Genomic DNA, 26,578 nt, shown 5'->3' on the forward strand with positions numbered 1-26,578 from the left:
TAATAACAAGGTATTGAGGATTAAAACATATGTAGACGCAAAGTAAATGACAATATAGTAGCAAAAGAAATGGAGATGAGGTGAGTAAAACTGTAAATGTGATATATATAAAATATGTAAAATATGCATTGATTTTAATCCATAATGAATTTTAATATATCAAGGTAGTATGTTAATTTAAGGTAAGCTAATATATGTTAAAGATGAGTATTATCACTAGAACAGCTACACAGATATTTTTGATTCAAAGGTAAAATAAGGTGATGTGGTTAAAAAACCAATAAAGGAGATAAATGCACACCAAAAAAATTCTTGAATAATCCAAAAAAAGTTAAGAAGGAAGAACAATGGAGCATAGAACAGATCAGACCAATGGAAAACAATAAGCAAGATGGTAGATTAAACCTATATAAACATATGAAAAACACACTGATTAAATGACAGAGCTTGCCAGAATGAATACAAAACAAGACCCAACTGTATACTGTTTACAAGAGACATACTTTAAATATAAGTATACATACACTGAAGGGAAAAAAGATATCACATAAACACTAATCATAAGAAAGCTGCTTTCCAATGCAAGACACTCAAATAAAATAAAATAAAATTTTTTTAAAAAATGAAAATAAAGCTGCTATGGCTATATTCATATCAGACAAAGCACACTTCAAGACAGAGAGAAATTTCATAAAAATAAAGCAATCAAGTCATCAGGAAGATATAATAAACCATAAGTGTCTATGCATTTAACAGCATAGCATCAACATGTATAAAACAAAAACTGGCAGAACTAAGAGGAGAAATAAATTCACAATCATAGTTTTTTTTTTTAACATTTCTCTCCTATATTAATTGAACAGGAAAGCAGAAAAAATCAGTATATATAGACTATTAGAATAACATATTAACATATTAACAGCGTACTAAACAACACCAATTATTTAACTGCATAAGAGACTTTCTTTTCAAATTCATATGGCACATTTACCAAAAGAAACCATGTGCTGGGCCATAAAGCTAATAACAATGTCTGGTACATGGTCAGGGCCCCACAAATGTTTACTGAAATGAACTAACTCAGCAGAATTGTTAGGAGCATTCACTGTGTGTCTGGATAAGCTGTGAATTCTCATCTGTATTCCCTTGGAGATGCAAATAGATTGTTCTGCAGTAATGCACCATGTTCTGTGAACCAGGGTGACTTTCTCCAGGTATTATTTCTGGCTCAATCTTTTCCCATCCGCAGTTTCTGACCTCAGCATTGCGGAGATCACTGTCAGATTTGCTGAATCCTAGCTGTGGCTTTGACTCAGGCAAATACTGTATGTTTTAGTTGATTTCAAACTCTGCCTACAGATTAAGAGTTTAGGGCTAATGAAAGCCCCGATGCCTAGTATTTCAAAACTCAGAAACAGGCCACGAAAACTGAAATGCAAAATAATAATCACTACTTTTTTTTCCATTTTTTTGCTTAAAACAACAAAAATTTGTTATGATTTTGGACATCGGAAATCGAAAACAGGTTTCAATGGATTAAAATCAAGGTATTCTCAGGGCTAGATCCCTTTCTTCTATGTTTAACTTTTTAGTTGACAAATAATAATTGTATACATGTATGGAGTATAATGTGATGTTTTAAAACATGTATACATTGTAAAATAATCAAATCTGAGAAATCCATATATTCGTCCCCTCAAATATTTATCATTTCTTTGTAGTGAAACAGTTAAAATCTTCTCTTGAAATACACAGTGCATTATTCTTTCTTTCTTTTTTGTAGAGACGGGGTCTTGCTTTGTTGCCCAGGCTGGTCTTTCACCCCTGGGCTCAAGCAATGCTCCTGCTTCAGCCTCCCAAGGTATTGGGATTATAGACGTGAGCCACCGTTTACATTATTAACTATAGTCATCATGCCGTGCAATAGAACACCAGACCTGATTCACCCTATGTAACTCTAACTTTATACCCATTGACCAAGTCTTCATTATTTGCTAAACATCCACTGTTGTTCCAGGCACAGTACTAGGTACTTCACATAACTGTTTATTCTTCACATAATCTTGAAATGTGGTCATATTTCCATCTTGCAGGTGACACACACTCAATAGATACACATTCAATACAGACGTGTATCAGAGAGGTCAAGTCACCAGCCTGAGCTCACACAGCTCCAAGTGGAGAACTGGCCATCCAGCCCAGAAATTCCTGCTTCCAAAGCGCCCTGTAAGGGGTCCATATGTGGTGCAGGGACCAGCAGTCAACACACACGGGTGGGGGCCAGGATGAAAGCCACAGCACGGAGGATCCTGGGAAACTCTTCTGTACAAAACAGAGCCCCAGTTTCAGCTGCATGTTGTAAGGGAACCAAGAGCCTAAACCTTGGAACCACAGAAGGGCCAAACCCCAGCTCTGTTCTTGGTAGCTGAGTGACTGTGGAGAGGTCTTTAAGCCTCTTTGAGACTCTCATTTTCATCTATAAAAAGAGGATTATGATACTGAGCCATGCTGGATTGCAGGAATGGCAGGCAGCCCAAAGACTCTGGGGCAAGGCAGCCAGCTAGAAAAGCAGCCCCCCTCTCCTGCAAGCATCCTTTAATTCTTTATGCTTTCTTTTCTTCTGTCTGGTACTCCTAACTACCCGAAGTTATGTTTTTCCTGACTTATGACTGTTTCCTTTATTAGAACAAAGCTCCTCAAGGCCAGGGACCTCAGTTTATTTAAAATCTAGTTTATTTTTGAGTTCCCTAAGCCAGGGGCAGGGGTTCAGTCAATTACTAATGGATTCAAGAAGAGTCTGTCGTCGCTGTCATTATTATTACCATTTCAGGGCTGCACACGGGTTGGGTGGGAGTTCCATGGGGCCCGGACAGCTTCTAAAAGGTCTGATTCTGTGCCCCCAAAAAAATCTGTCACTAAGTATAATCTGGAATTCTGAAAATAAAAAGGCAGGCTTTTCAATGATCAGTGTCTTTTATGATTTTTAACACTGATAAAAATCTGGTAGATGCTAACATGTTCCATCTGACATCTGAAAAATCAAGAAGCAGATCGTTTTTGTAAGTGAGCATCTTTTATAATCTTAATAAAGTTTGTCATGGGAAGAGGTTTGTGAGAGGCATCAGTTTCCATCCTGCTTTGAAACTTAACGCAAGTTACATATATAGTAGCTCCCTCCTTATCTGAGGTTTTGCTTTCCAAGGCTTCAGTCACCCATGGTCAACTGTGGTCTGAAAATATTAAATGGAAAATTCCAGAAATAATTCCGAAGTTTCAAATGGCATGCTGTTCTGAGTAGTGGGATGAAATCTCTCACCATCCTGCTCTGTCCTGCCTGGGCCTTGACTTGTTCCTTTGTCTAGCACATCCACGCCATCTACGCTCAGTCAGTAGCTGTCTGGATGATCAGAGATCAGCCGTCATGATATCGAAGTGCTTGTGTTCACGTAACCCTTATTTTACTTAATAATGGCTCCAAAGTGCAAAAGTAATAATGTTGACCCATGGTTATAACTGTTCTATGTAACTATTAGTTGTTGTTAATATCTTTCTGTGCCTAATTTATAAATTAAACTTTATCATAGGTACGTATGTATAGGAAAAAAATGGTAAATATAGGGTTCGGTATTATCCAAGGTTTCAAGCATCGACTGGGGGTCTTGAACTGTATCCCCTGCATATGAGGGGGGACTACTATCCTTCCGAAGTTAAAATGTGGTAAGGACGTGCTCAAGGGACTTGAGAGCAACTGGCGATTATGACGGCTGGTTACAGAGACCAGCGCTGCCCAAGTCCCTGCTTCGTCTGATGGCCAGCAAATGGAAATGTACGGTTTCTGAATTAAAGGTAAGAAAAGCAAACATACAGCTTCCAACTCCGGAAAACGTTCTAGAAACTGTGCCACGTAAGTCATGATAGACTGCTCGTCCGGCGTGTCAACCATGATGTCTGTCAAGAAGAGACACAGGGATTAGCAGGAGATACAGACACATACGTTTTCAATAATTTCCCTGCATGCCTAATGGTGAAGAAACCCACAGATCATTGAGGGTTTTTTCTTTTTATTTTTCACTTGAGGAACTTTGGGCTCAAAGAGGGTGAATCATTTGAAATCTCACAGCTGGCAGATGAACAGAGAAGGAAGGATATAGAATCTAGGACTTCTTATTCCCAAAATTCTGTCCCTTCTTCTTTGCTGTTTTAGTCCCTGCCACAGTAAGCAACCAGCTCACTGCTGGCTCCATGGGCAAGGATGGTGAACCAGGCAGCCTACATATGGTACCGGGAGTCCTGTGTTAGCCTGACCCACGTGGAAGGCAACTTGACAGAGATAGCCAAACCCCTTAAACAGGAGTGGACTTTCCTCCTCTGTCATTCTGCTAATGAAATCTGGTCTTTAAGAAAATAATCTGGGATGCACGTTGAGCCTTATTAAGATGTTCACTGCACTGTTACATATAAAAGGAAATATTTCAGAAACCACCTCAATGTCTACCAGTAGTGGAAGAGCTAAGTACATTTTTTTTTTTTTTTTGAGACAGAGTCTGGCTCTGTCACCCAGGCTAGTGTGCAGTGGCACGATCTCAGCTCACTGCAATCTCCACCTCCCGGGTTCAAGCAATTCTCCTGCCTCAGCCTCCCGAGTAGCTGGGATTACAGACAGTGCGACCACACCCGGCTAATTTTGTATTATTAGTAGAGATGGGGTTTCGCCATGTTGGTCAGGCTGATCTCAAACTCCTGACCTCAGGTGATCCACCCGCCTTGGCCTCCCAAAGTGCTGAGATTACAGGCATGAGCCACCATGCCCAGCTGCTAAATACATTTTAGTGTGCCCACTAGATGAAGTATTATGCAGCCAATAAAAATATATAATAATAGTATGTGGGCCGGGCGCGGTGGCTCAAGCCTGTAATCCCAGCACTTTGGGAGGCCGAGGCGGGTGGATCACGAGGTCAAGAGAGCGAGACCATCCTGGTCAACATGGTAAAACCCCATCTCTACTAAAAATACAAAAAATTAGCTGGGCATGGTGGCGTGTGCCTGTAATCCCAGCTACTCAGGAGGCTGAGGCAGGAGAATTGCCTGATCCCAGGAGGCGGAGGTTGCGGTGAGCCGAGGTCGCGCCATTGCATTCCAGCCTGGGTAACAAGAGCGAAACTCCGTCTTAAAAAAAAATAATAATAATAATAATAATAGTATGTAAAATACTTATGACATAATATTAAGTAAAAAAGTGCAAAATTATACAGGCAGTGAATGATAGCAATTATGTAAAAATATAATTAGATGTATATAAAATATTGAAAAAATATCCATATGATCTGAGTGGTAGAAATATAGGGGACAAAATCTCCTTCATTAGATTTTTCTGTATTTTCCAAATTTTCTACATGGAACAGCAAGTGGTACACGTGTAATAAAAATGACCAGAAAGAAAGAGAGAGGACCACTGCTACCTTCTGGCTCCAGGAGCCTGGGGATGTGCAGGGCATCCTGTGCGATGCTGAAAGCCTTCTCGAGATTTTCTCGTGTGGAATTTTCCAGGGCCTGTTTCATATCCACCAGGCTGGGGTCAATGGCCTTGATCACTGCCAGGAAAGCCAGTCCACTCCTCCAGCTGCCCGCAAAGTCCTGTACTGCCACGCCATACCTGAAGGAGAAACAGCAGCAGTGGCCAGGATGCAGGTGAGTAAACAAACTCAAAGGTGCAAGGTCGGCATGCAGCAGCCGCGTTGGTTTCTGAGTGGGGCAGAGCTGCCAGCCTCGCCAGGTAAAGATGCCTTGGTCCCTGAGCCTGGGAGAGCTGCCCTGAACCATGCACATTTCCATTTCCAGCCAAATGGAATAGGAGGGTATACATTACACCAAGAGGCAAAAGAGGACCCTGCATTCCCCGATTTCCAGACACATAAAGGACCAACTGTATAGACCACTCCTTGTATCAGTGACGTTGAAAACAACAAGAATGTGTGGTGCCATATAAATGGAGCCAGAAAGACACAAGTTTGTACTTCAGCTGTCCCCTCTATGCCTCTAGTGCCGTGGCCTTGGGCAAGTCACCTACCTCTCTGAGCCTCAAACTCCACACACTGAACTTGCTGGGGCTTTTGTGGGGAAAGCCGAACCTGGCCCCAGAAGAAGGGCCATGTCATAGGCTCAATCTAATATGCCACGTTGGGAGCCCACAAAACCCACTCACTAAATGACAGCTGCTATTATCAGTAACAGAAATACAAGAATCATTTTGTAAGCAGGGGCAGACGAGCTTTCATTCTACTTTGTTGAATGGAGGCTACCTAAATTTTTAAAAGTAAAAGTGAAGAACGAAAGAGGAGAGAATCCTGCCAGACACTGATTTCCTTTAGAATCCATCCTGAGACTCCACCAATCTCTCAACTGTGGTCAATGAACTCTCTTAAAAAACCAGAAAACAAAGCCCAAACATCTTTTTATTTAGAAATCCTTTAAGACCCAAAAGAAGTTGCAAACACAGTACAGAGTCCCTGTTCTTCCCCCTGCTTCCTCCAGTGACAGCATTGTATGCTGCCAGGGTGTGTCATCCAAACCAGAACACCAACATGGTCCAAGACAATTACTAAGTAAGCTACAGACTGCATTTGAATTTCATGTTTTCATGGGTGCCAGTTTTCATGGGGGTGGTGCACAGATTCATGTAACCACCACAATAGAGAAACAGAACTGTCCCATCACCCCAAGACACTTCTCTCCCTTATGGTCACACCCTCCTTCTATCCTAACTCCTGGCAATGAACTGTTTTTTGGTTGATTTGTATGTAAACAACATTTAATGGTTGTTCACATTTGTCAATTTCAATCTACCATGCTTGATCTCTCAATCAAAACTCTAAAGATCCAAACTCTTTTCCTCCTTTTATTTCCACACACACAGGGGAGGAAGGAATCAATGTCTGTGAAGTGCTTAATATGGGCTGGCACTGTGCAAGGAGCTTTCATGGATTTTATTCCATTTCACCTAACTGTCCTGGAAGGCAGTGAGTGATAGGTTACCATCTGCAGTTGGGGCTTGGAAAGGTAAATGATTCACCAGGTTCTCAACCAATCTGTATGCTGAGAAGCTGGGGCAGCCCCATGTCGGTTTGGTTTCCAGACATGTGGGCCCATGGCCCAGGGGCTGTGGGCCTGCTTCTGGTAAAAAGGCCTGATACAAAATGGCTAAAATCACTCAGCTGCTGGTGTAGGGTGAAACACAGCCAGAACTTTGCTCCAGTTCACCTGTCTCAATTTTGGAAGATCAGATCTTACAGCCTTTATTATTACGTTGTTTTTTTTTTTTTTTTTTGCCCAGGCTGGAGTGCAACGGCACAATCTCAGCTCACTGCAATCTCCGCCTCCTGGGTTTAAGCGATTCTCCTGCCTTAGCCTCCTGAGTAGCTGGGATTACAGGGATGTGCCACCATTCCTGGCTAATTTTTACATTTTCAGTAGAGACGACATTTCTCCATGTTGTCAGGCTGGTCTCGAACTCCCAACGTCAGGTGATCCGTCCACCTCAGCCTCCCAAAGTGCTGGGATTACAGGTGTGAGCCACTGCACCAAGCCTATTATTACTATTTTTAAAGTAGGTATAGACTCTGGAAGATACCCTGAAGCTTAAATGTGTACAAGTCATTAGAATCCAAGAGACAGGCCCATTTTGGGAAACAGCATGATGAAAGCCCCTCTGATCTGTATTCAAATCTTCTCATCAGCTTTGTGCAACCAAACTTTCTGCAAACTGCATTTTGTGTGTACTGCAAAACCAGAAAAAAATGCAGCGTTTCCTGTTCTGACATTCTATAGGAAGCAATGGGCACATACATAACTGGCACCTTAATAAATACTAATTCTCTTCTCCTCTGCCTGAAAGCAGCTAATTAAATGAAGTGGAGCGGGGAGAGGGGGCTGCAGCTTACTTTCTCGTTTTTCTCTGCACCCATGCCAACAGGGCCTTGATGGCCTTCCTCTGGTCTTTCACCGATATGGCCACACTCCTCTCTCTCTCTGCGGTGGGTGTGGGTGGGAAGGATGAGTCTGAGTCTGTGCCCCCTGAGCCAGGGGACAGGCTGGAAGATGGAGAGTTTCTGCTGAGGTTGCCTGTGAGCTCCTTAATCTGGAAGGAAAATGGCATTTCAGACCCCAGCAACAGACCCACCCTCCCAGCAAGCCCCTTGTCAGGTTGGGGCCACAGGGACCATGGCTGGAGGGACCAGCTCATGCAGAATTGGTTCTCTGAATGCAGAGAAAACCTTTCTGATGGCTGTAGCAGGGACAGGCAGTACTTGTGATGGCATGACCGTTTCATGTGGCTTGTGGTACACGTAATTATACTCTACAGGGAGGACCATCTTTTCCTGAAGTCTCTCCAGCTCCAGCCACCACTTCACACAAGGTCTTCCTGACCTGACTCCACCACCCCTTTCCTCTCACCACCCATCACTCCCACACTGCGCTCTTTCAAGCCCCACTACCTCTGCTCATCCTGCCCTTGCTGCCTCGATGTACCTTCCCTCCATCAGTGAATTCCTCTCTTGAAGACTTCCGTAAGATATGCAGACCCTAGGCGCTACCCCAGAGCTACTGGAATCAGAGTCTGTTTCAATACCACCCTCAGGCAATTCACACACACAGTAGGTTAAGTCTAACTTAGTTTGAAGGATGAGTAGGAGGTCTAGTGCATTCCTATCCTACTCATCCTTCAAAAGCCAGCTCTGGTGTCACTTTTTCCAGGAAGATTTCCTCACTCCACTCCCCAGTCTTTTAACACATCTTTAGGATGTTTCCAGAATCTCTGAGGAAGTCTAATAACAGATAGCAGTAATTGAAGCATATATGTAACACATGGTGGCGGCTTCTTTTCTTTTTTAGACAGGATCTCATTCTGTCACCCAGGCGGGAGTGTAGTGGCAAGATCATGTCTCAATATAGCCTTGAACTCTCAGGCTCAAGCAATCCTCCAAACTCAGCCTTCCAAGTAGCTGGGACTACAGGCACACACCAATGTGCCCGGCTAATTTTCTTTATTTTTTATAGAGACAGGGTCTTGCTGTTTCCAGGGCTGATGTCAAATTCCTGGGCTCAAGTGACCCTGCTGCCATGGCCTCTCAAAGTTCTGGGATCATAGGTGTGAGTCACTGTGCCCAGCCCACATAGCTTCTTTTGATGCTCACTGCATATGACCACTGCTCCCATTTCACAGACATGGAAACTGAAACAGAGAGACAGTCCTTTTTTTTTTTTTTTTTTTTTAAGTTCAGGGTTCACCCAAAACAGGAACTATTGTCTCCAGACCTTGTTTGTGCTCATGCTTCTCTGAAATGCAGGCACTGAGTCAAAAATCCCAAGTAAATCATGCCTGTGTGGATCACTTTCACTCTTGGGAGGGTAATCAAACAGTGAACCATGAGTTTCTATTGCTAAAGAGAGTGGGCTTTAGAAAATGATATACCAGCTCTGTCCTCCTGACAGGGAAATGAACTTGAGCACAATTTAAAATGACATCTTCCTACTCCAACCACAGATCCAGTTCTTCCTCTATGAAATGTGCATTTCCAATTAGAGGCTGAAGTTGCAAAGAATGGAACAATAAGATCTCGCCTGCTAGCCTTCTTCCTCAGGCATCTTTAGTGCAAGCTCTTTCATCATCTTTAAGGAGCACTGAGTGATTGTAGGAAAGTCTTACCAAGTTCCATTTTTGGTCAGGAGTGATTTCTCCAGTTCTTGTGACATTTTAGAAAAAAGTTATGTTTTGAAGTAAATATTTAACTCTTCCAGTCCCAAGAGGATGGATATTCTCTTCTAGAGAACTCACACCACTTTTAAAATCACAGGGACTCAAACACTTCAGCAACCAGATTCTTCTAGTGCTTTTTCAGTGAGTAGAAAACATAAAATCTGCCATAAATTAAACCTCACTGCCTCCCCTGATCTGGCCCCACTCTCTTCTGCCACTGCTCAGCAGACACAAGATCATGACTGTGTGTTTTGGAAAGGAAATGATCTTACCTGGAAGAAGAGGATTATGTTCCATATCAGTCCAAGAACCAAAGAAGGGTTGCCATCTGCTATTTCTGCTGCATCGATGCTAACCAGTTTAACCTGGAGGGAAGGAAGTTATGAACTTAAAGGGGGGTGTCCAGGGAGGATAACACATGTTATTTTCTGGTTCTCTCTGTGTGTGTGTGTGTGTGTGTGTGTGTTTTCAGGAGCCTGTTTTTCTTACTTGCCCTGCCATTCTCAGGGACACTCAGCATGCAAAAGTGTATTTAATTAACACATACATAGCACTTGCACTTACCAGGTGCAGTCTTTATTCTAAACTCCTTACAAATATTTACTCAGTTTATACTCACAATAACCCTATCATGTAGGTGTATTAGTCCATTCTCATGTTGCTGAAAAGATACTACCTGAGACCGGGTCATTTATAAAGGAAAGGGGTTTAATGGACTCACAGTTCCATATGGCCAGGGAGGTCTCATAATCATGGTGGAGGGTGAAGGGGAAGCAAGGCACGTCTTACATGGCGGCAGGCAAGAGAACATGTGCAGGGGAACTCCCCTTTATAAAACCATCAGATCCTGGGAGACTTATTCACTATCATGAGAACAGCACAGGAAAGACCTGCTCCCATGATTCAAATTACCTCCCACCAGGTCCCTCCCACGACGCATGAGAATTACGGGAGCTACAATTCAAAATGAGATTTGGGTGGGGACACAGCCAAACCATATCAGTGGGTACTTCTACTGTCCCTCCAGTTCAGGTGAGGAAATTTCAGAGAGGTAAAATATAACATGCCCAGTGCCATACAGCTGGTAAGGTTTCAGTCATTCTTTTCCAAGAGAGATTGGAAAATGCCCAGTAGGTCTGTCTGCTACACAAACACCACCACGCTTGGATTTAGCAAGTCCTTGGAACAAACACAGAGCACCGATGTCAGCAATCATGGACTGTGGGTGGATGAGCTCACTGCTAATTAGAAATCGTGTGCTGGGATAAGGTTTATACCCAGGGTTTCTGCACCATTAGAAAATATCCCACTGATTAGTTAAAATGCGCCTCTTGCAGAAACCCTGAGGGTCTTATGTACTTATGTTCTGACCACAGAATGATGCTCTTGGTAAATCCCTAAGGCCAACCCGGAATCTGGACCAGCAGCATCTGCATCATGTGGGCCCCCCATGTTAGAAATGCACATTCTCCCCTATGCCTACAGAATCAGAAACTGTGGGTAAGCCCAGCAATCTGCATTTTAACAAGTGTGCCAGTTGATTCTGGTGCATGCTCGGGTTTGAGGATCGCTGCCCTAAGTCATCAGTTCATTCCACAAACAAAATCTCAGTACTGGAAACAGATCGGGGCTCTGCAGACCTCTCTGAAAAGGACCAGAGAGGAAATATTTAAGGCTTTGCAGGCCATACTGGTGTCTGTCACATTTTTTTTCTTCTTTCTTAACAACCCTTAATAAAGCAAAAGTCATTCTTCAGGAGGAAGAGAGGAGAAATAGTCAGGATACACTATCAGATCCACACTGCAAAATTCTGCCTGGTAGACTCAGGAAAGAGAACTTGAAGAGAGCACCTCATACAAAACCTTTTTCTTTCTCCTCTATTTCTTTCCTCTCTCTCTTCCCCTCATGGCTTTTTAAACTGTCTGACATGGGTCTCTGATCCTATCAGTTCATCATGGGTTTTCAACAACACCAATCAGTTCGGCCTGGGCTTGCCTAATCAAGGGAGACTTCTGGGTTCCCTGGCTGCAGTTTGTTTTGAGGGCAGATGCCAGGAATATAATTCAGACAACACAGGCTCATCACTGGTAGGTTGGAGGCCAGGAAGGAAGTTGTCAATCCTGTGAATAACACAGTCAATCAAATTCAGGTTCAATACTGCGTCTGCATTCATCACGAGCGCACGTCCTGCAGGATGGATCACGCGCGAGAACTCGCCTGCTTGTCTCCGAAGCCACTGCTCTGACAGCATCTTCTGTTTCTGTGGCTTACTCAGCACATTCCAGTCCAGGGGAATCAAAGACGCTAGTCAACGTGATCACCCCGGCTTTCCCTCTCAGCTGGAGGAAGCCCAAATGGCAAATGACAGCTGTGGCCCTCTAAAATGAGGCTTCAAAGTGAGGAGACAGAGCTGCCTTGTAGGGGTGCCATAAACACCACAGTGCACCACCCTAAGAGGGGAAGGGCAGGGCTGAGCAGGGGGCCGCTGGCTCTTGGGAGGGCCATGTAAAGAAAGTACCCTCCTGACCATGAGGTTCAGAGAACTGGGCTGAGGGAAGGTGGTGATTGCAGGTGGTCCAAGGCCCCAAGGAGCAGGTATTTCCAAAGACCGTGGCTTGGGTACCCAGCCACCATTTTGTTTTTGGTGGTGAATAAAAACGTTAACAGCTAGACTTCAGTCAAGAGCTTCAGGGACAATGTCTTCCTCCTCTTCTTCCTCTTAACTCAGCTGGTTTTGCCAGACTGAAAACAAGTGGACCACCTGGTTTATGGAAAGATCCCCTCTCCCTCTACAGGTGGGAGAAGGTGGGATCACAGTTATCACTCAGGGGCCTGGTGAGTGACAATGGCCATCCTGAGAATGGAGAGTGCTTTTCACAGGTGAGTTTCTTTAGTGTTTACAATATACCCATTTTAGAGATGAAGAAGTTCGGGCTCAGAAAAGCTGAGTAACTTGCATGTCATAGAGCTGGTCCTGTGGGGCAGCCCATCTCTGACGTGGGCATAAATACTGTGCTCTGTGGTATGTGATTGCAAGGGAGAGGGGGAGGACACGGGTCAGTCACAGCACCTAACATCATCTGAATCCTGGAGCAAAGAGGACCTGGCTGCTGCCTGGCATCCATCACCCAGTTCTGGGCACTGCTTTGGCTCAGTAGAGCCGTTTTAGCCTGTTGAGGACAGTGAGCTGAGACAATGGGACAAGAAGTGACCAGCGAGGGCCCACTATTTTGTGGATTCTGGGAATGGGATAGAGACTGCATCTGAAATGCTCCTTTCCACCTGGCTTGCTCCCCCGGGCTTGCCTTCCCACTGGGCCGTTCACTTGTCTTACCTGCCTGGCCAATGGGGTCCCATGGGGCGCCAAGCTGACATAGGATGCCCATATTTGTAATATTTACCATTGCTTGAAAAAGTAGGGGGGGCGGAGGCTTTAATGTTCATTGACTTTCAGGCAGCTACTGCGAGCAGTTTGGAAAATACGACAGATGGATGACAGGAGGTCAGGCGTCCCCAAGCCTCCGCACTGCACTTCCTCATTGCCACACCTGTTCGTAGGCTAGTCCTTCCCGCACTCAGCTGTTTGTTTTCACCTCTGCAGGATCGTCCCTCTTCTTCATGCCCCTGGTGCGACATGCAGTGTGCTGTCCATGTGAGGTCTCTTCCAGCCGACCCTAAGCATCTTGAAGGCACAGATGAGTCTCTAAAGTAGCTGTCTGTCCCCAACGCTGAGCAGTCCCAGGCCCACAAATGACCCTTAGTAAATGTGACCCAAATGGTTGCTGAAAGCAAACCTGTGATGCTGAGATGACCACGAAGCAGAGAGAGCTCCTTCTGCAGGCGGTGGTGGGGCTGCCCTGAGGCTCCAGGGGCAGGGCAGTGGGGTCATGTCCCACCGCCCCTTCAGGGGGCTCTGCGGTGGTCCTGGTGCCTGGCAAGGGTTCTGTCCCTGATTCCTTAGTCTTTCAAGTCATTCTGTGGCTACTCAGTATCTTTTCAGTAAATTCCTTTTCTGCTTAAATCAGCTGAGTTCAGCTTCTATTACTATGAAGAACCCCAAATGAATCCCACTTTATGATAAAATCTCAGTATGTGTGCCAGTGTGTTGGGCAAGCTGGGTTTTGTTTTAACACGGACTGATTGGTGAAACCTAATGAAAGAGGGGCGATGAAACTCCATCCCTGATGAGTCAACCCTTCCCATGTGCGAAGAACATGGGGCAGAGTTCCAGCCACAGGAAAAGCTCATCAGAGTCTAGAAAGTTACATCAAAAAAGGGAGAATTTTATAACTTTTTTCCCTGGCTCATTTAGCCTCCCTATTCCCCCTTTTCTCCCATATTCTAAGTTCCAAGAGAAAGTTTTACACTTGGACATGCTCGCCATACTCTTATTAAGGGAAATGAAGAAGAAAGCATGAACTAAATTCTAAATATCTGAGAGTCAGTCAGCTGCTCTGCCTTTCGACTGACCATCCATCAGAGTTTGAATCCTGATGGACGCGAACTGGTGGGCATGGAGTCAGGGACTATGTTCCTAACGGAGGGGTCATCTAAGTGATTTCTATGAAATTTAAGCTTAGTTGAATTTGACCATTTTAGCTCAGGTCTCACGCTTCTCTTGTGACCAGCACTGAACTTCAGATGACATCCTGTTCCTGACAGGACAAGCTTGTGTTAGCAGCATGCGCTTCAAACACTTACATTGCTGTCTTCCAAAAACTTGAGTGCTTTCGCTATGTTGTTCAACCGAAAAATACGATGCGATGAACACTTGTATTCGTGCAGCTATAAAACAGAACAAACAAGCACATTCAACCCACGCAGGCACTTCACAATGCCCAGCGCTGCTGCTGGGTGTGCTTCACTTTTTTCACATGAATTTCAAGACAAAGTTAGGCGCTCACAGCTAAAACCCACCTGGAATGCATCCAAACCCAGGTACCTCTCAGGACGTACAAATGTGACATCAGAGGGCTCTCGAAGTTGGCCTTATTTACAGTACTTGGGATTTAACTCACTGAAGTTGGTGAGTGGGGGAACTGAAGTGAGCTGACGAGGGACAAATTTGTCAAATTTTTTCTCTGGGACCCAGCTCCTGGCTTGTTAGATTCCTCCCTTCTCCTGAGACCCTCAGTCACATGTTCCCTTCTCTGAACTGCTGCTTTTGTTAGGGCAGGGAGCATGAGCTGTCAGCATCACCGCTCAGCTGCTAAATCATCCAGCCAAGGTCCTCCCCAATGGTGGCAGATGTTTCTGTTTTCTAGCCAAGAGGTTTGTGGACAGTTATCCCAGGTCGAAAGAGAGAAAGAGAGAAGGATGTCTGCAGAAGCTAAAACTCTGACAACATTAACTCTACATACCAGGACTGCCATCACAGTCAACTTAACCCGAATCAAAGCGCATCGACGCTCCTCCAGGTTGGAGGAAGATGGCATTTCGAGGCAAACCAGTGGGTCAGTTCTACCAGCTGTGAAGTGCCAGGCCATGCTCATGGGGAAGTGGAGGCCTGTTCTTGGCTGGGCTCCAGAATCAAAGACTCCCCATGGAGGCCCACCAGGGACACAGCAGCTGGTGACCCGGGCTCTGGCAATAGAGTGGGGAGCCTGTGTTGCTGGGAGTACAAACAAGGGACCAGAAGGCACTTCTTCATGGAGTCTTTTGGAGACCATGCTCATGGCACGTCCCTCCAAGAAACCAAATGCTGTTGAGAATTCATCACATAACATTGCCTAGCCCTCTGTGAGTGCCGCTGATAAATTTTATCTCCTGTTTTGCCACTAGGAAAGCAAAGTGGGGGAGAGTTAAGAAGCCTGGTAAGATAGCAGCTACATTACATCTGAGAAGAGAAGCAGGGACTCTTGACTGTAGACCTACAGTGAAGGACAGACCCAGGACACTCTGTGCTGGCTGAGCTACGGTTTGGTAGAGGGGTGACCCCACTGCGGCACCTCTGTGTTGGGCACGATGGGTTGCCAAGTCCAAATCAAACACTGGACTCCAGAGCAGGTTTTCCCAACCTTCACACTCCTACATTCTGGACTGGATCAGGTTGCCCCCTCGAGGAACATTTCACCATGTCTGGGAGATGGCTGGCTGTCACACCCCGGGGTGATGCTGGCATTTAGCAGTTAGATACTAGATGTCCTGCAATGCACAGGACATCTTACCACAACAAGAAACCATCTGACCCAAATGTCGACAGTGCCAAGGCTGAAAAATCCTGCTGTCTGTGAAGAGGAGAAAAAGGGCCAATCTGCACACAGCAGATGCATGCAACACGGAGAAGTCTGGCTCGTGTCCAAGGTGAAATGAATGTCAAGACCAGCTGGCTCAACTTCAGTCATATTTAAAATAATGTTCTAGAAGCCAGCAGTTCTAGTTTTAGCCTTAGGGTGGTTAACAAAAGGACTTTCCCTTCCAATTTTTCCAGTTTTTAGTGATAATTCTAGTTTATATAATGGCTGGCTGTCTAAACTTTAATTGTTTCGTTCTAATCTTAAGCCTTAACAGCCTCACAGAAAACACTGGGCATTTATTTACTAAAATACATTTACTTTTTTTTTTAAAAAAAAAAAAAGGCACTAGTTTGTCCCATCTGATTATATGGCTCGTAGGCACCAATAAAAAAAAAAGTCACTGCTTCAGAGTTTCTTGTCCAGGTGTGTGTGTGCACGCAGCTATATGTGTTGAAAAAAAACCTCCGCAGTGTTTTCCTTTGCATTTTCCTTCTTTCTGACCCTTCTGTGACATACGTACCAGATTCCGCCCAGACAGGACTTCTAACAAAGCCATTAGGATTTTGCCATCTTGTATATCGACGAATAAGTCTTTAACTTCTAGAGGTGGGTTGCGCTTTGAAAAAGAAGGGAAGAAAGTAGCCAATTAGCAACCTGTGTGGTCCACAAAGCTATTTCAGAGATGTAGGTTTCTGCTCAAGAGGAAACTTCCAAACATCCAGTTCTGTTCACAGGTAGAAAAGGCCATCCAGGGAGGTAGCAGGCCCCTCCTCCTGGAGGTGATGCCTGGGGAGCGGTGCACAGCCACTTGGCAGGTAGGCTGCAGAGAAGATTCACCACCAGGGGGCTGATCAAACAAGTGACCCCTAGGGGCCCTTGTAACCTAAGAGCTCAGACCCCAAGTTCAGATCACATCCACATGCTTAAGGACAGAAAGAAATGGCATGTCTTGACTGTATCCTTCTGTAGAATAAAATAATTCTGTTAGGATTTTTGTGAAATTACCTAGTGCAGACCCTTCATTTTATTTATTTATTTATTTATTTTTTGAGGCAAAGTCATGCTCTGTCACCCAGGCTGAAGTGCAATGGCACTATCTTGACTCACTGCAACCTCCACTTCCTGGGTTTAAGCGATTCTCTTGCCTCAGCCTCCCGAGTAGCTGGGATTACAGGCGCCTGCCACCACACCCAGTTAATTTTTGTACTTGTAGTAAAGACAGGGTTTCACCATGTTGGACAGGCTGGTCTTGAACTCCTGACCTCAGGTGATCCACCCGCCCTGGCCTCCCAAAGTGCTGGGATGACAGGCGTGAGCCACCCCACCCAGCCACCCTTCACTTTAGATTTGGGGAAACTGAGGCTCAAAGAGGGCGAGTGATAGTTGCAGCATTTGGTCATTTGGTCAAGCTAGCTGTTCAGTATTGTCCTGTTTCCTATATCAGGCCACAAGGGCCGAACACAAGCGCACTCAAGATCCACATGGCAATGACAAGACCCCGGGCCAGTTACTCTCCAGGCTTCAGTCCAGGTGTCAGTAGGGGTCCCCCATCTCCAAGACTGCTTCAGTCTTCAAAAGTGCGCCCTCCTGAGGTGCCCGTCATTGTTTTACCAATATTCAGACCAAGTCTGGAGGTAGAGGAATCCTTAGTAGAGGAAGCCAGAAAGGGCGCTGGCGTGTGAGACTTGGCTGGGAGGGAGTGTAGCTGGCTGGACACAGCTGGCCTGCTGAATGGCTCAATGGTTGGGTGAAGGGAAGGATCCTTTCCTCACCCCACATGTGTAGGCTTACTAGGAACTCAAAGGTTCAGAGGTCGATTTACATGGCCATGAATATGTTTAAGTGTATTTATATGTTTAGGTACAAAAGCAATACAAGCTCATTATTACAAATCAAATTCATTAAAGTTATACCAAAAAAATTAAAAAGCTGCATGCTACCCCCTCTATTCCTCCACAAAATCCAGCTTCCTGAGATAAACCAACATTGCACCTCTCACATGAGCCAATGAGAAGCAATGGCGTTAAACACACCTGAGTTCAAAGCCAAGCTCTACCGCAACAGCGACTTGGCTTTGGACACGTTCTTTAACCTCCCTGGGCCTAACCTGACCTTGCACACTTGCAAAGACAGCGTACTTGTCTGCAAGGGCAGGTGAGCAATCTGACCCTCCTCGGAGGGCTGGGCTGGAATGAAATGAGATCACGCAGGTGGGGAGGCTGGCACAGCACCCGCCTGCCCAGCCCAGTCCCACCTGCTGACTGCTAAGTGGCTTCCTGCCTGCAGAGCCTTGGGATGCCCTCCTTAGGAAGACATGTCATTCAGAGGGTGTATGCCTTGTGGCCATCAGTGGAAGGGACATGTCCTCAGCTGGCTGCCCCTTCCTAGCGAACGGCTCTTGAAACATCTTCTCTCTGCTCCACTCACTCACTGTTGGAAATGGATGCTCAGGGCCGCAAAGAAAAATTAGCACTGAGACAAAGAATTTTTTTAGCAACGCAGTTTTTACTTCCTGGACTGCAGGAAGGGTACCCTCGCTAGCCACCCTGCCACAAGAGTATAATGAACAAAGGACAACAGACACATTTATCCCTTACGCATTTGGGGCTGTTCTTACTGATGTCTCTGATCTCCGTTGGCTGGAGCCAGACCTCACAATCTAAACTAAAACCTGATTGGCTAACAACTTAAAACTTTTCTAAACAGGGAAAAGCAATGGAGAGCTGGGACATGCCTGTGAGTGCGTTCAGCACAGATATACTGGAATGTACTATGTGCCTGTAAGCATGGCATGTCTAACAGCTACAGAGGATAGGGCTTAACAAAAAAGCACACTTATTCTTTAACAAGAAAGGAAACTTTAAAGAGGAACTTTTTCTTCCCATACTCACTTTCTGGGTTCCCTGGGTCAGTAAACGGAAGCCCCAGTCAGTTCACGTAGACTACTTCCATTTCCCTGAGGAAAAAGGCAATTCCCTAAACAGGTTCTGGAGTGCGGAGGGGGGCCTGGGAGAGAAAGAGCTAGAAGTCCCCTGGGCTTTCCTCTCTGAGCCTAGATCCAGAAGGGGTCTGCTGTCCAGGTGAATGACACTGTGTGGTTCAACACGGTATCCACTAGGAGCTTGGCTGGACATGGCCACGAGCCTGAGGAACTGGCTGGAACTTGTGGGTTAGATGCTCCAGAGCAGGGATTTGCAAACTGTGTTCCCCAGAACCTTAGGCTTCAGCAGAGCAGCTTTAGGACACCCTATGAGAGAGAGTGGGGTGGAGGAGGAAGCTGATCCTACTGACCTCCTTGAATCAGAGAGGCACAGCTTTTATTGGCCTGTACCGACATCCCTCAGTATCTATATGGGATCGGTTCCAGGACTTCCCTCGGATACTAACATCTGCAGATGCTCAAGTCCCTGATATATAATGGCACAGTATTTGTATATAATCTATGCACATCCTCCTATATACTTAAAATCATCTCTAGATTACTGATAATACCTAATTCAGCGTAAATTCGATATAAATAGTTGTTATACTGTATTGTGTAGGGAGTAATGACAAGAAGCAAATCTGTACATGTTCAGTGCAGGTGCAGCTTTTGTTTCTGAAATTTTTTTATCTGCTGTTGGTTGAACCCACAGATGTGGAACCTACAGAGAAGGTGGGATGACTACATTTACAGTTCTAGGCAATGCTTTGCTTGAAGAAAGGTTTCTACTGTCTAAACAAGCTTGATAATAACTCCTCTTAATCACAACAGAATCTCTGGGAGCAGGGTCCAGAAACTTGCATTTTTCTTCTTCTTTTTTTTTTTTTTTTTTGAGAGGAGCTCTTGCTCTGTGGCCCAGGCTGGAGTGCAGTGGCATGATCATGGCTTACCGCAGTCTCAAATCCCTGGCCCAAGTGATCCTCCCATCCCAGCCTCTTAAATTGCTGGAACTACAGGCACGTGCCATTGTGTCCGGTTAATTTTTAAAATTTTTTGTAGAGATTAAGTCTCTCTATGTTGCCCAGGCTGCTCTCAAAGTCCTGGGCTCATGCAATATCCTCCTACCTTGGCTTCCCAAAGGGCTAGGATTACAGGCATGGGCCACCATGCCTGGCCGAAACCCGATTCTTAATAAGCTCCCACCCCAGCATGAATTTCCTGTTTACCTTTTTGGATGGGGGGCTTTGGCAAGGTTAGAGCAGCTGGTCTGGGTGCTCTCTCTGCTCCTGGGTACAGGGGAAGGTTGGGCATTCACATGGGAGCCAGAATTAATGGGGCATGGTGCTCCTGAGGCCAACGGGAGAGTGGCAGCCATAACCAGCCAGACACCCGGGGCAGGAAACAGTGGAACTGAGGTCCAGCCACCCTTTCCCTGTGGGAAAGCCTCCTTCCCGTGGCAGCCATGGAGGGCCTGTGTTTTATTTTTTATGGAGGAAGGTGGCATTTCCTTACCCTTCATATGAGTCCCTTTACTCCCAGTTAGTCAAAATACAGGGCAATTCCACCCGCAGGTGCACAGAAAAGGGCTTCGCTTCAAGGGCAACAGCGCCTTTGAACCAAAAGGCAAATTATTTTCTTTGCAAACTGCCGCAGCTCCTTGGGTACATTCCACCCCAAGCATGACAGCATCAGGTTACTGAGGCTCTTACGGAAATGTTATTCCTGCTAATGCGAGGCAGAAAACGCGAGACCCGAACAAAATACCCCCTGATAAATGGACTAACAAAATTTCCAGTTACCAGCCCTGGCCGTGGCCAAGCCTGACTTCTGAGTTAAACCTGAAGAATAATTTCCATTGACAGTTCCTGTAAGAGCCTCAGCAGCAGCAGCAAACGGGGCCTTGGCCAGAGTCCATCCTGCGAGCTGGCAGGGGGAGAAATTGAACCTGCGCCAGGGAAAACACTCCTTGGGCCCCAAACGCTCCGTGGGCTTCATGAGATTGGTATGGCCGAATAAACAGCACCCCCAGGGCTTTCTTCATGATCTAACTCCTTCGGTAAATTAAGGAATTTTTCCAGAAGCCAGAGACTCAGTAAATATTTCTGACAGCCTTCAAATTGCAGTTAAGCCCAATTCACCAAGGAGTTCCCAGGTTTCCTTTACATGAAAGGTTGTTCTTGAAAGTCTCAAGGTTGGAAACATGGCTGTTAATTTTGCCCTGTTTATTAGACATCAGTTTCAGGTGCTATCTGATTTATCTTCAGAGTGGGTGCTACCCACCTGCCCTGAGAAGGGGGCAGGAATCAGGCCAAGGAGAAAAATCCTTGATATGATAAATGTGAACAGAGGTTCATTTGGGGCGGTGGGTGAGATCGGGGGTATTTGCCACATGACCCTCTGTACTTTTCTGTATTTATTTATTTAAATTTTTTTAAAAAGAAAGAAAGAAATACTCCATGGCTCTAGTGTGTCCTCCCGCAGGAATTTCCGGCTACGCTGACACACATCAGACATTAATTTCAGAGCTCAGTGATCTCAGGTTTGGGGACCAGTTTTCTTTTCTTTTTCCCTCAAAAATAACACTTCACTTTAGAAGCAATGCCGAAAATGTACCAATAGTCAAAACAACTGGCAGATGATTTATAAAGCTCCATCGGTGATACAGCCTTTCACCTGTAGAGTTCAGGAGGCTCCTGGGTGACGTGGTGGCACCGCGTCACGCGTTCTACATGTGGGGAGTGGAGGTGTGGGTGGCCGAGTGCCTGCTTGTGCAATACCCTAGACCTAAAGGTAAACATTTAGAATTGCGGTCAAGAGCCCCACTTCCTAAAAGCCACATTTATTTTCTCTGCTTTCTAATCATTTCAATGATATCCTAAGAACCTTTCTTATTTGTTAACCATAAGTGCAGTCAATAGTACCCTCGAACCATTTAGTTTGTTGAGATAGGGTCTCACTCTGTCACGCAGGCTGGAGCGCAGTGGTGCGATCTCAGCTCACTGCAACCTCCACCTCCTGAGTTCAAGTATTTCTCCAGTCTCAGCCTCCCCGGTAGCTGGGACTGCAGTCATGTGCTACCATGCCCAGCTAACTTTTGTATTTTTAGGAGAGATGGGTTTTGCCATGTTGGCCAGGCTGATCTCAAACTCCTGACCACAAGTGATCCACTGGCCTCGGTCTCCCAAAGTGCTGGGGTTACAGGCATGAGCCACCATTGACACGCCCAGCCTCTCTTGAACCTTTTAAGAGGAGAAGAGAGACAAAAATAGACATACCTACAGACATGAAAGTGGGGTGCTACCAGCTTCAATCAGAACTGAGACTACTTGCTGAGTACAGATGGAAAACCAGATAGTGGTGCTTAAGGAGAAAGAGGCGAAGTGAGTAGATAAAAATCAACTTTCTAAAAAAAGAGAAAAATTGTCTCCTCTCCCAGCCCCAGCCCCAGCCCCACAGCCTTGAGGTCCAACCTCACGTGCCAGGAGGGCTGGGATTTCTGCCTGCTCCCATTCCCCTTCTCACCCAGAGCTGCTCATCCCTTCCCAGCACTGCCTCTCCTCCATGGCTCTTCCTTTAGTTCTTTCATGGGTGAGCCGATTCTGCTGCTTCTGTTTTATGGTGTGTGCACGAGATGCTTGCACACAAAATGTAACTCAAAACGGCCAGACCACAGAATGCAAGAAAAAAAAGAAACAGTGGAAGAGAAGGGCCACTAAGTTGAATACAGAAGAGAAGCCACAGAAAGTTCAGGAAAGTCACATAATGTCTCCATGCCTCTGTTTCCTCCTTCTGATAGGAGAGGGTAATCTGAGTCATCATGAGGATGATAGGAAACGTGGCATGTGTGTGGCACTAAGCAGGATGCCTGCTGCAGAGTGAAGTACATCAAAAGGGGCAGGTAATATTATTATAATTATTATAATTATTATTATTTTTTGAGATGGAGTCTTGCCCTGTCACCCAGGCTGGACTCCAATGGTGCAATCTCGGCTCACTGCAACCTCCACCTCCCAGGTTCAAGCAATTCTCCTGCTTCAGCCTCCTGAGTAGCTGGGATTATAGGGGCGCGCCACCAAACCTGGCTAATTTTTTGTATCCTTAGTAGAGACAGGGTTTCACTATGTTGACCAGGCTGGTCTCAAACTTCTGACCTTGTGATCCACCTGCCTCAGCCTCCCAAAGTGCTGGGATTACAGCCACTGTGCCAGGCCCTATTATTACTATTAAATAGCAACACGATGTGACTTTAGAAGGACATCTAGTTTTGCCCAAAGATGATCAGAGTTCTCGCATGAATCAACCCAAATACCCACAAATGGCTCTTGGCTCTTCACAGAGCCCAGTTCTGGCAATCAAGATGCCCACCTGAGTTTCAGGCCCAAAGACACCTGCTTCCTGTCTATGGAGGTGCTGGTGTGTTCAACAAGGAGCACCTTCCAACATCTGCTCAGATTCCTACTTAAGGACAGACCTTCTCCTCCTTCCCCTGACGAGACTGATGATCCTAGGAGGGCAGAGCCGTCTCAGTCATCTCCTCCCAGTCCTGAGCTTAGTAGCCAGCAGGGGTGGCACTCACAGATGTTTAAGTGCATGAAAAACAAAAGGAGCACAGGTCACCAGGTCCCCCTCCACTCTCTGGAACTGTCGATTCAGCGGCAGACGAATCTATCACTTAGCAAACACCCAAGTGTCCCATTACCTTTTCTAGATGTAGATTTATCCATCGAGTAAAGGTCCTCTTCTGCACATTTTCCCTCTCAACTGAAAACAAAGAAATGCCATTAGCTGAGAGAAAAAGAAATATGTGCAAAATCACACCTTCCCCTTCCTGAGGGGAGATTCTAGGTGGAGGGCGGACAGAACCCCAGGATGACCCATGTAAAACAGAGCCCTTTCTGGAAGGGGTTGGCAAGGCCTTAGCTGGCACCCAGAACCCATGCTCCCCAGCCCAACCCCGGAGTATTTATGTAAACCCACAGATTCAGACACACGGAACAGAACGTTCTCTATAATGCAATTCAAGCATTTAGACATCTGACAGTCCAGGTTAAGAAGCACTGCTGAAAAAAATACAAATCAACCCCACAAGGCTGTAATGGCACTGCATAGCCACCCAGTGGCAGTGGCGGGTGTGAGGAGATGGGACAGGACAGTCATGGTGGGGTGGAGGGGAGTCCATGATTGGGAATTGGGATAGGGGCTCTGGAACGTGCCACAGTGTGGTGAAAGGAACTGACAGCCCAAGATCAGACTCTGAGCCCTGCCATCTCCCAGCTTTGTGTGCCCGGGCTGGTCCCCTCCCACCCCTCATGTCTCATCTGCACATGAGGATGAGGAACTCACTCCCCAGGCTGTTCTAAAGACACCCAGGCCCCTGCAGAGCCAGCTCCACACAGTCCCTGGCACAGGGGCTGCCAGTGGTTTTTCTTCATAGCTATTATTTCTAGAGCTAGGGCAGACTTTGCGCCCTCCAGGAAAAGAGAGTCCTGCAGGCACCTGCTGCTGAGCCAACTTGAGCCAGAAGGACATAAACCAGGAATGGACCCCTTCTACCAGGGGGAGAGCATTACCCAAAGAGGCTTCTTAGCAAAGATCTTTCACCGTCAAGGGCAACTACCATCTGCCAAGCACTTACTGCGTCCTGGACGCTTTGTTTCCATTCATATATATATTTTTTTAAGATGGAGTCTTGCTCTTTCACCCAGGCTGGAGTGCAATGGTGTGATCTCGGCTCACTGCAACCTCTGCCTCCCGGTTTCAAGCAATTCTCCTGCCTCAGCCTCCTGAGTAGCTAAGATTACAGGCATGTGCCACCACGCCCAGCTAATTTTTGTATTTTTAGTAGAGATGGGGTTTCACCATCTTGGCCAAGCTGATCTTGAACTCCTGACCTTGTGATCCACCTTCTTCGGCCTCCCACAGCACTGGGATTACAGGCATGAGCCACCGCACCCGGCCTCATCTTTAAACCTTACAACAGGGGTCCCCAGCCCCGGGTCTACAAAGTAGAACTGGTCTGCGCCTGTTAGGAACTGGGTTGCACAGCAGGTGGTGAGCAGCGGGGTGAGCAACCACCTGAGCTCCGCCTCCTGTCATCAGCAGCAGCATTAGATTCTCGTAGGAGCATGACAACATTCCCCTCGCCACCCTGTCCATGGAAACATTTTCTTCCACAAAACCGGTCCCTGGTGCCAAAAGGGCTGGAGACCACTGCCTTACAACTCCCCATGCAAAGTAGAAACGATTATTTTACAGCTGAACAGAATGGGGCTCAGACAAGTTCCAGTGACTTGCTCAGCTGAAGAGAGGCAGAGCTGGGAATCCCCAGCCAGGTCTGTCCGCCCCACACTGGCCAGAACCCTGGAAGTGGAAGGCTTGAGTTTGAATTCCAGCCATTCCAATCGTGCCAAAGGTGTCTGCAATAGTCACAACAGTGATTTTTTTTTAAAAGTACCAAACACTTGCTATGTGGTAGGCACGGACCCAGGTAATTTACATGCATTAACTAATTTAATCCTTGCTACCATCCTCTGTGGCAGGTGCTATTACAACCTTCGGATGGGACAGTGGCGCCCACGGAGATGGCGTAACTTGTCCGAGGTCACACAATTAATAGTAACGTTATCATTTCTGTCTTACAGATGAAGAAACGGAGGGGTAAATAGTTAATAAACAGCCCGAATCTGGTGGAACTCCAGATGTTGTGCTTTTTCCGCTCTCTCCTGAGTTCTGTGGCCTTAGCTGTCTTGGGGCCCTAGAGGACTCAGAGGATGTTTCGGAGATGGGTCCCAGCGCTAGAGTGGGACCCATGGTGGGGATGTATGGTGGGACCCATGGTGGGGATGTATGGTGGGACCCATGGTGAGGATGTATGGTGGGACCCATGGCGGGGATGTATGGTGGGACCCATGGCGGGGATGTATGGTGGGACCCATGGCGGGGATGTATGGTGGGACCCATGGCGGGGATGTATGGTGGGACCCATGGCGGGGATGTATGGTGGGACCCATGGCGGGGATGTATGGTGGGACCCATGGCGGGGATGTATGGTGGGACCCATGGCGGGGATGTATGGTGGGACCCATGGCGGGGATGTATGGTGGGACCCATGGCGGGGATGTATGGTGGGACCCATGGCGGGGATGTATGGTGGGACCCATGGCGGGGATGTATGGTGGGACCCATGGTGGGGATGTATGGTGGGACCCATGGTGGGGATGTATGGTGGGACCCATGGTGAGGATGTATGGTGGGACCCATGGTGAGGATGTATGGTGGGACCCATGGTGAGGATGTATGGTGGCCTGAGACTGCAGCCTCCTTGGTGCGAGCTGCCATGCCTCCAGGGAACTTCCTTCAATAGCTGAGCCAGACGACTCCTAAACTACTCAGTTCTGGATTTCAACATATTGAAAGACCATATCATATATGCCTAAAACCATTTCACATTTCTTTAGCAATAAGCAAATGAGAGCCAATTTATCTCCTGCAGGAGAGCAAAGGCTATGGTTTTCTGTAACGGAACTTTCTTCTTCCTGGCCTCATTATTTGGTAGAACGTGGCACCCATAAATCACGTTTCAATATATTATGGCTTTCAATCTTTTTAATTGAAGAACCAGCAGACAGTAATTACACACATAACTGCTTTTCTCTCATTTTTCTC

General features: G+C 46.2%; 1 protein-coding gene across 2 annotated transcripts in view; it reads right to left on the reverse strand.

The window, feature by feature from the left end:
* The window catches only part of CLMN (calmin), a 123,421-nt gene that overhangs the window by 14,385 nt on the left and 82,458 nt on the right, over positions 1–26,578 (reverse strand). For both annotated transcript variants that reach the window (XM_021666527.2, XM_021666528.2), the window contains exons 2-8: positions 23,613–23,674; positions 16,511–16,606; positions 14,456–14,539; positions 10,027–10,119; positions 7,938–8,134; positions 5,460–5,653; positions 3,866–3,948 (exon numbers count right to left, since the gene is read on the reverse strand). In XM_021666527.2, the coding sequence (XP_021522202.2) occupies positions 3,866–3,948; positions 5,460–5,653; positions 7,938–8,134; positions 10,027–10,119; positions 14,456–14,539; positions 16,511–16,606; positions 23,613–23,674 (809 nt within the window). The remainder of the gene's footprint in view (positions 1–3,865; positions 3,949–5,459; positions 5,654–7,937; positions 8,135–10,026; positions 10,120–14,455; positions 14,540–16,510; positions 16,607–23,612; positions 23,675–26,578) is intronic.

This window comes from Aotus nancymaae, unplaced genomic scaffold (assembly GCF_030222135.1).
Source record: "Aotus nancymaae isolate 86718 unplaced genomic scaffold, 86718_ANA_hifiasm-v0.15.2.pri h1tg000011l, whole genome shotgun sequence".
Classification (NCBI taxonomy): Eukaryota; Metazoa; Chordata; class Mammalia; order Primates; family Aotidae; genus Aotus; species Aotus nancymaae.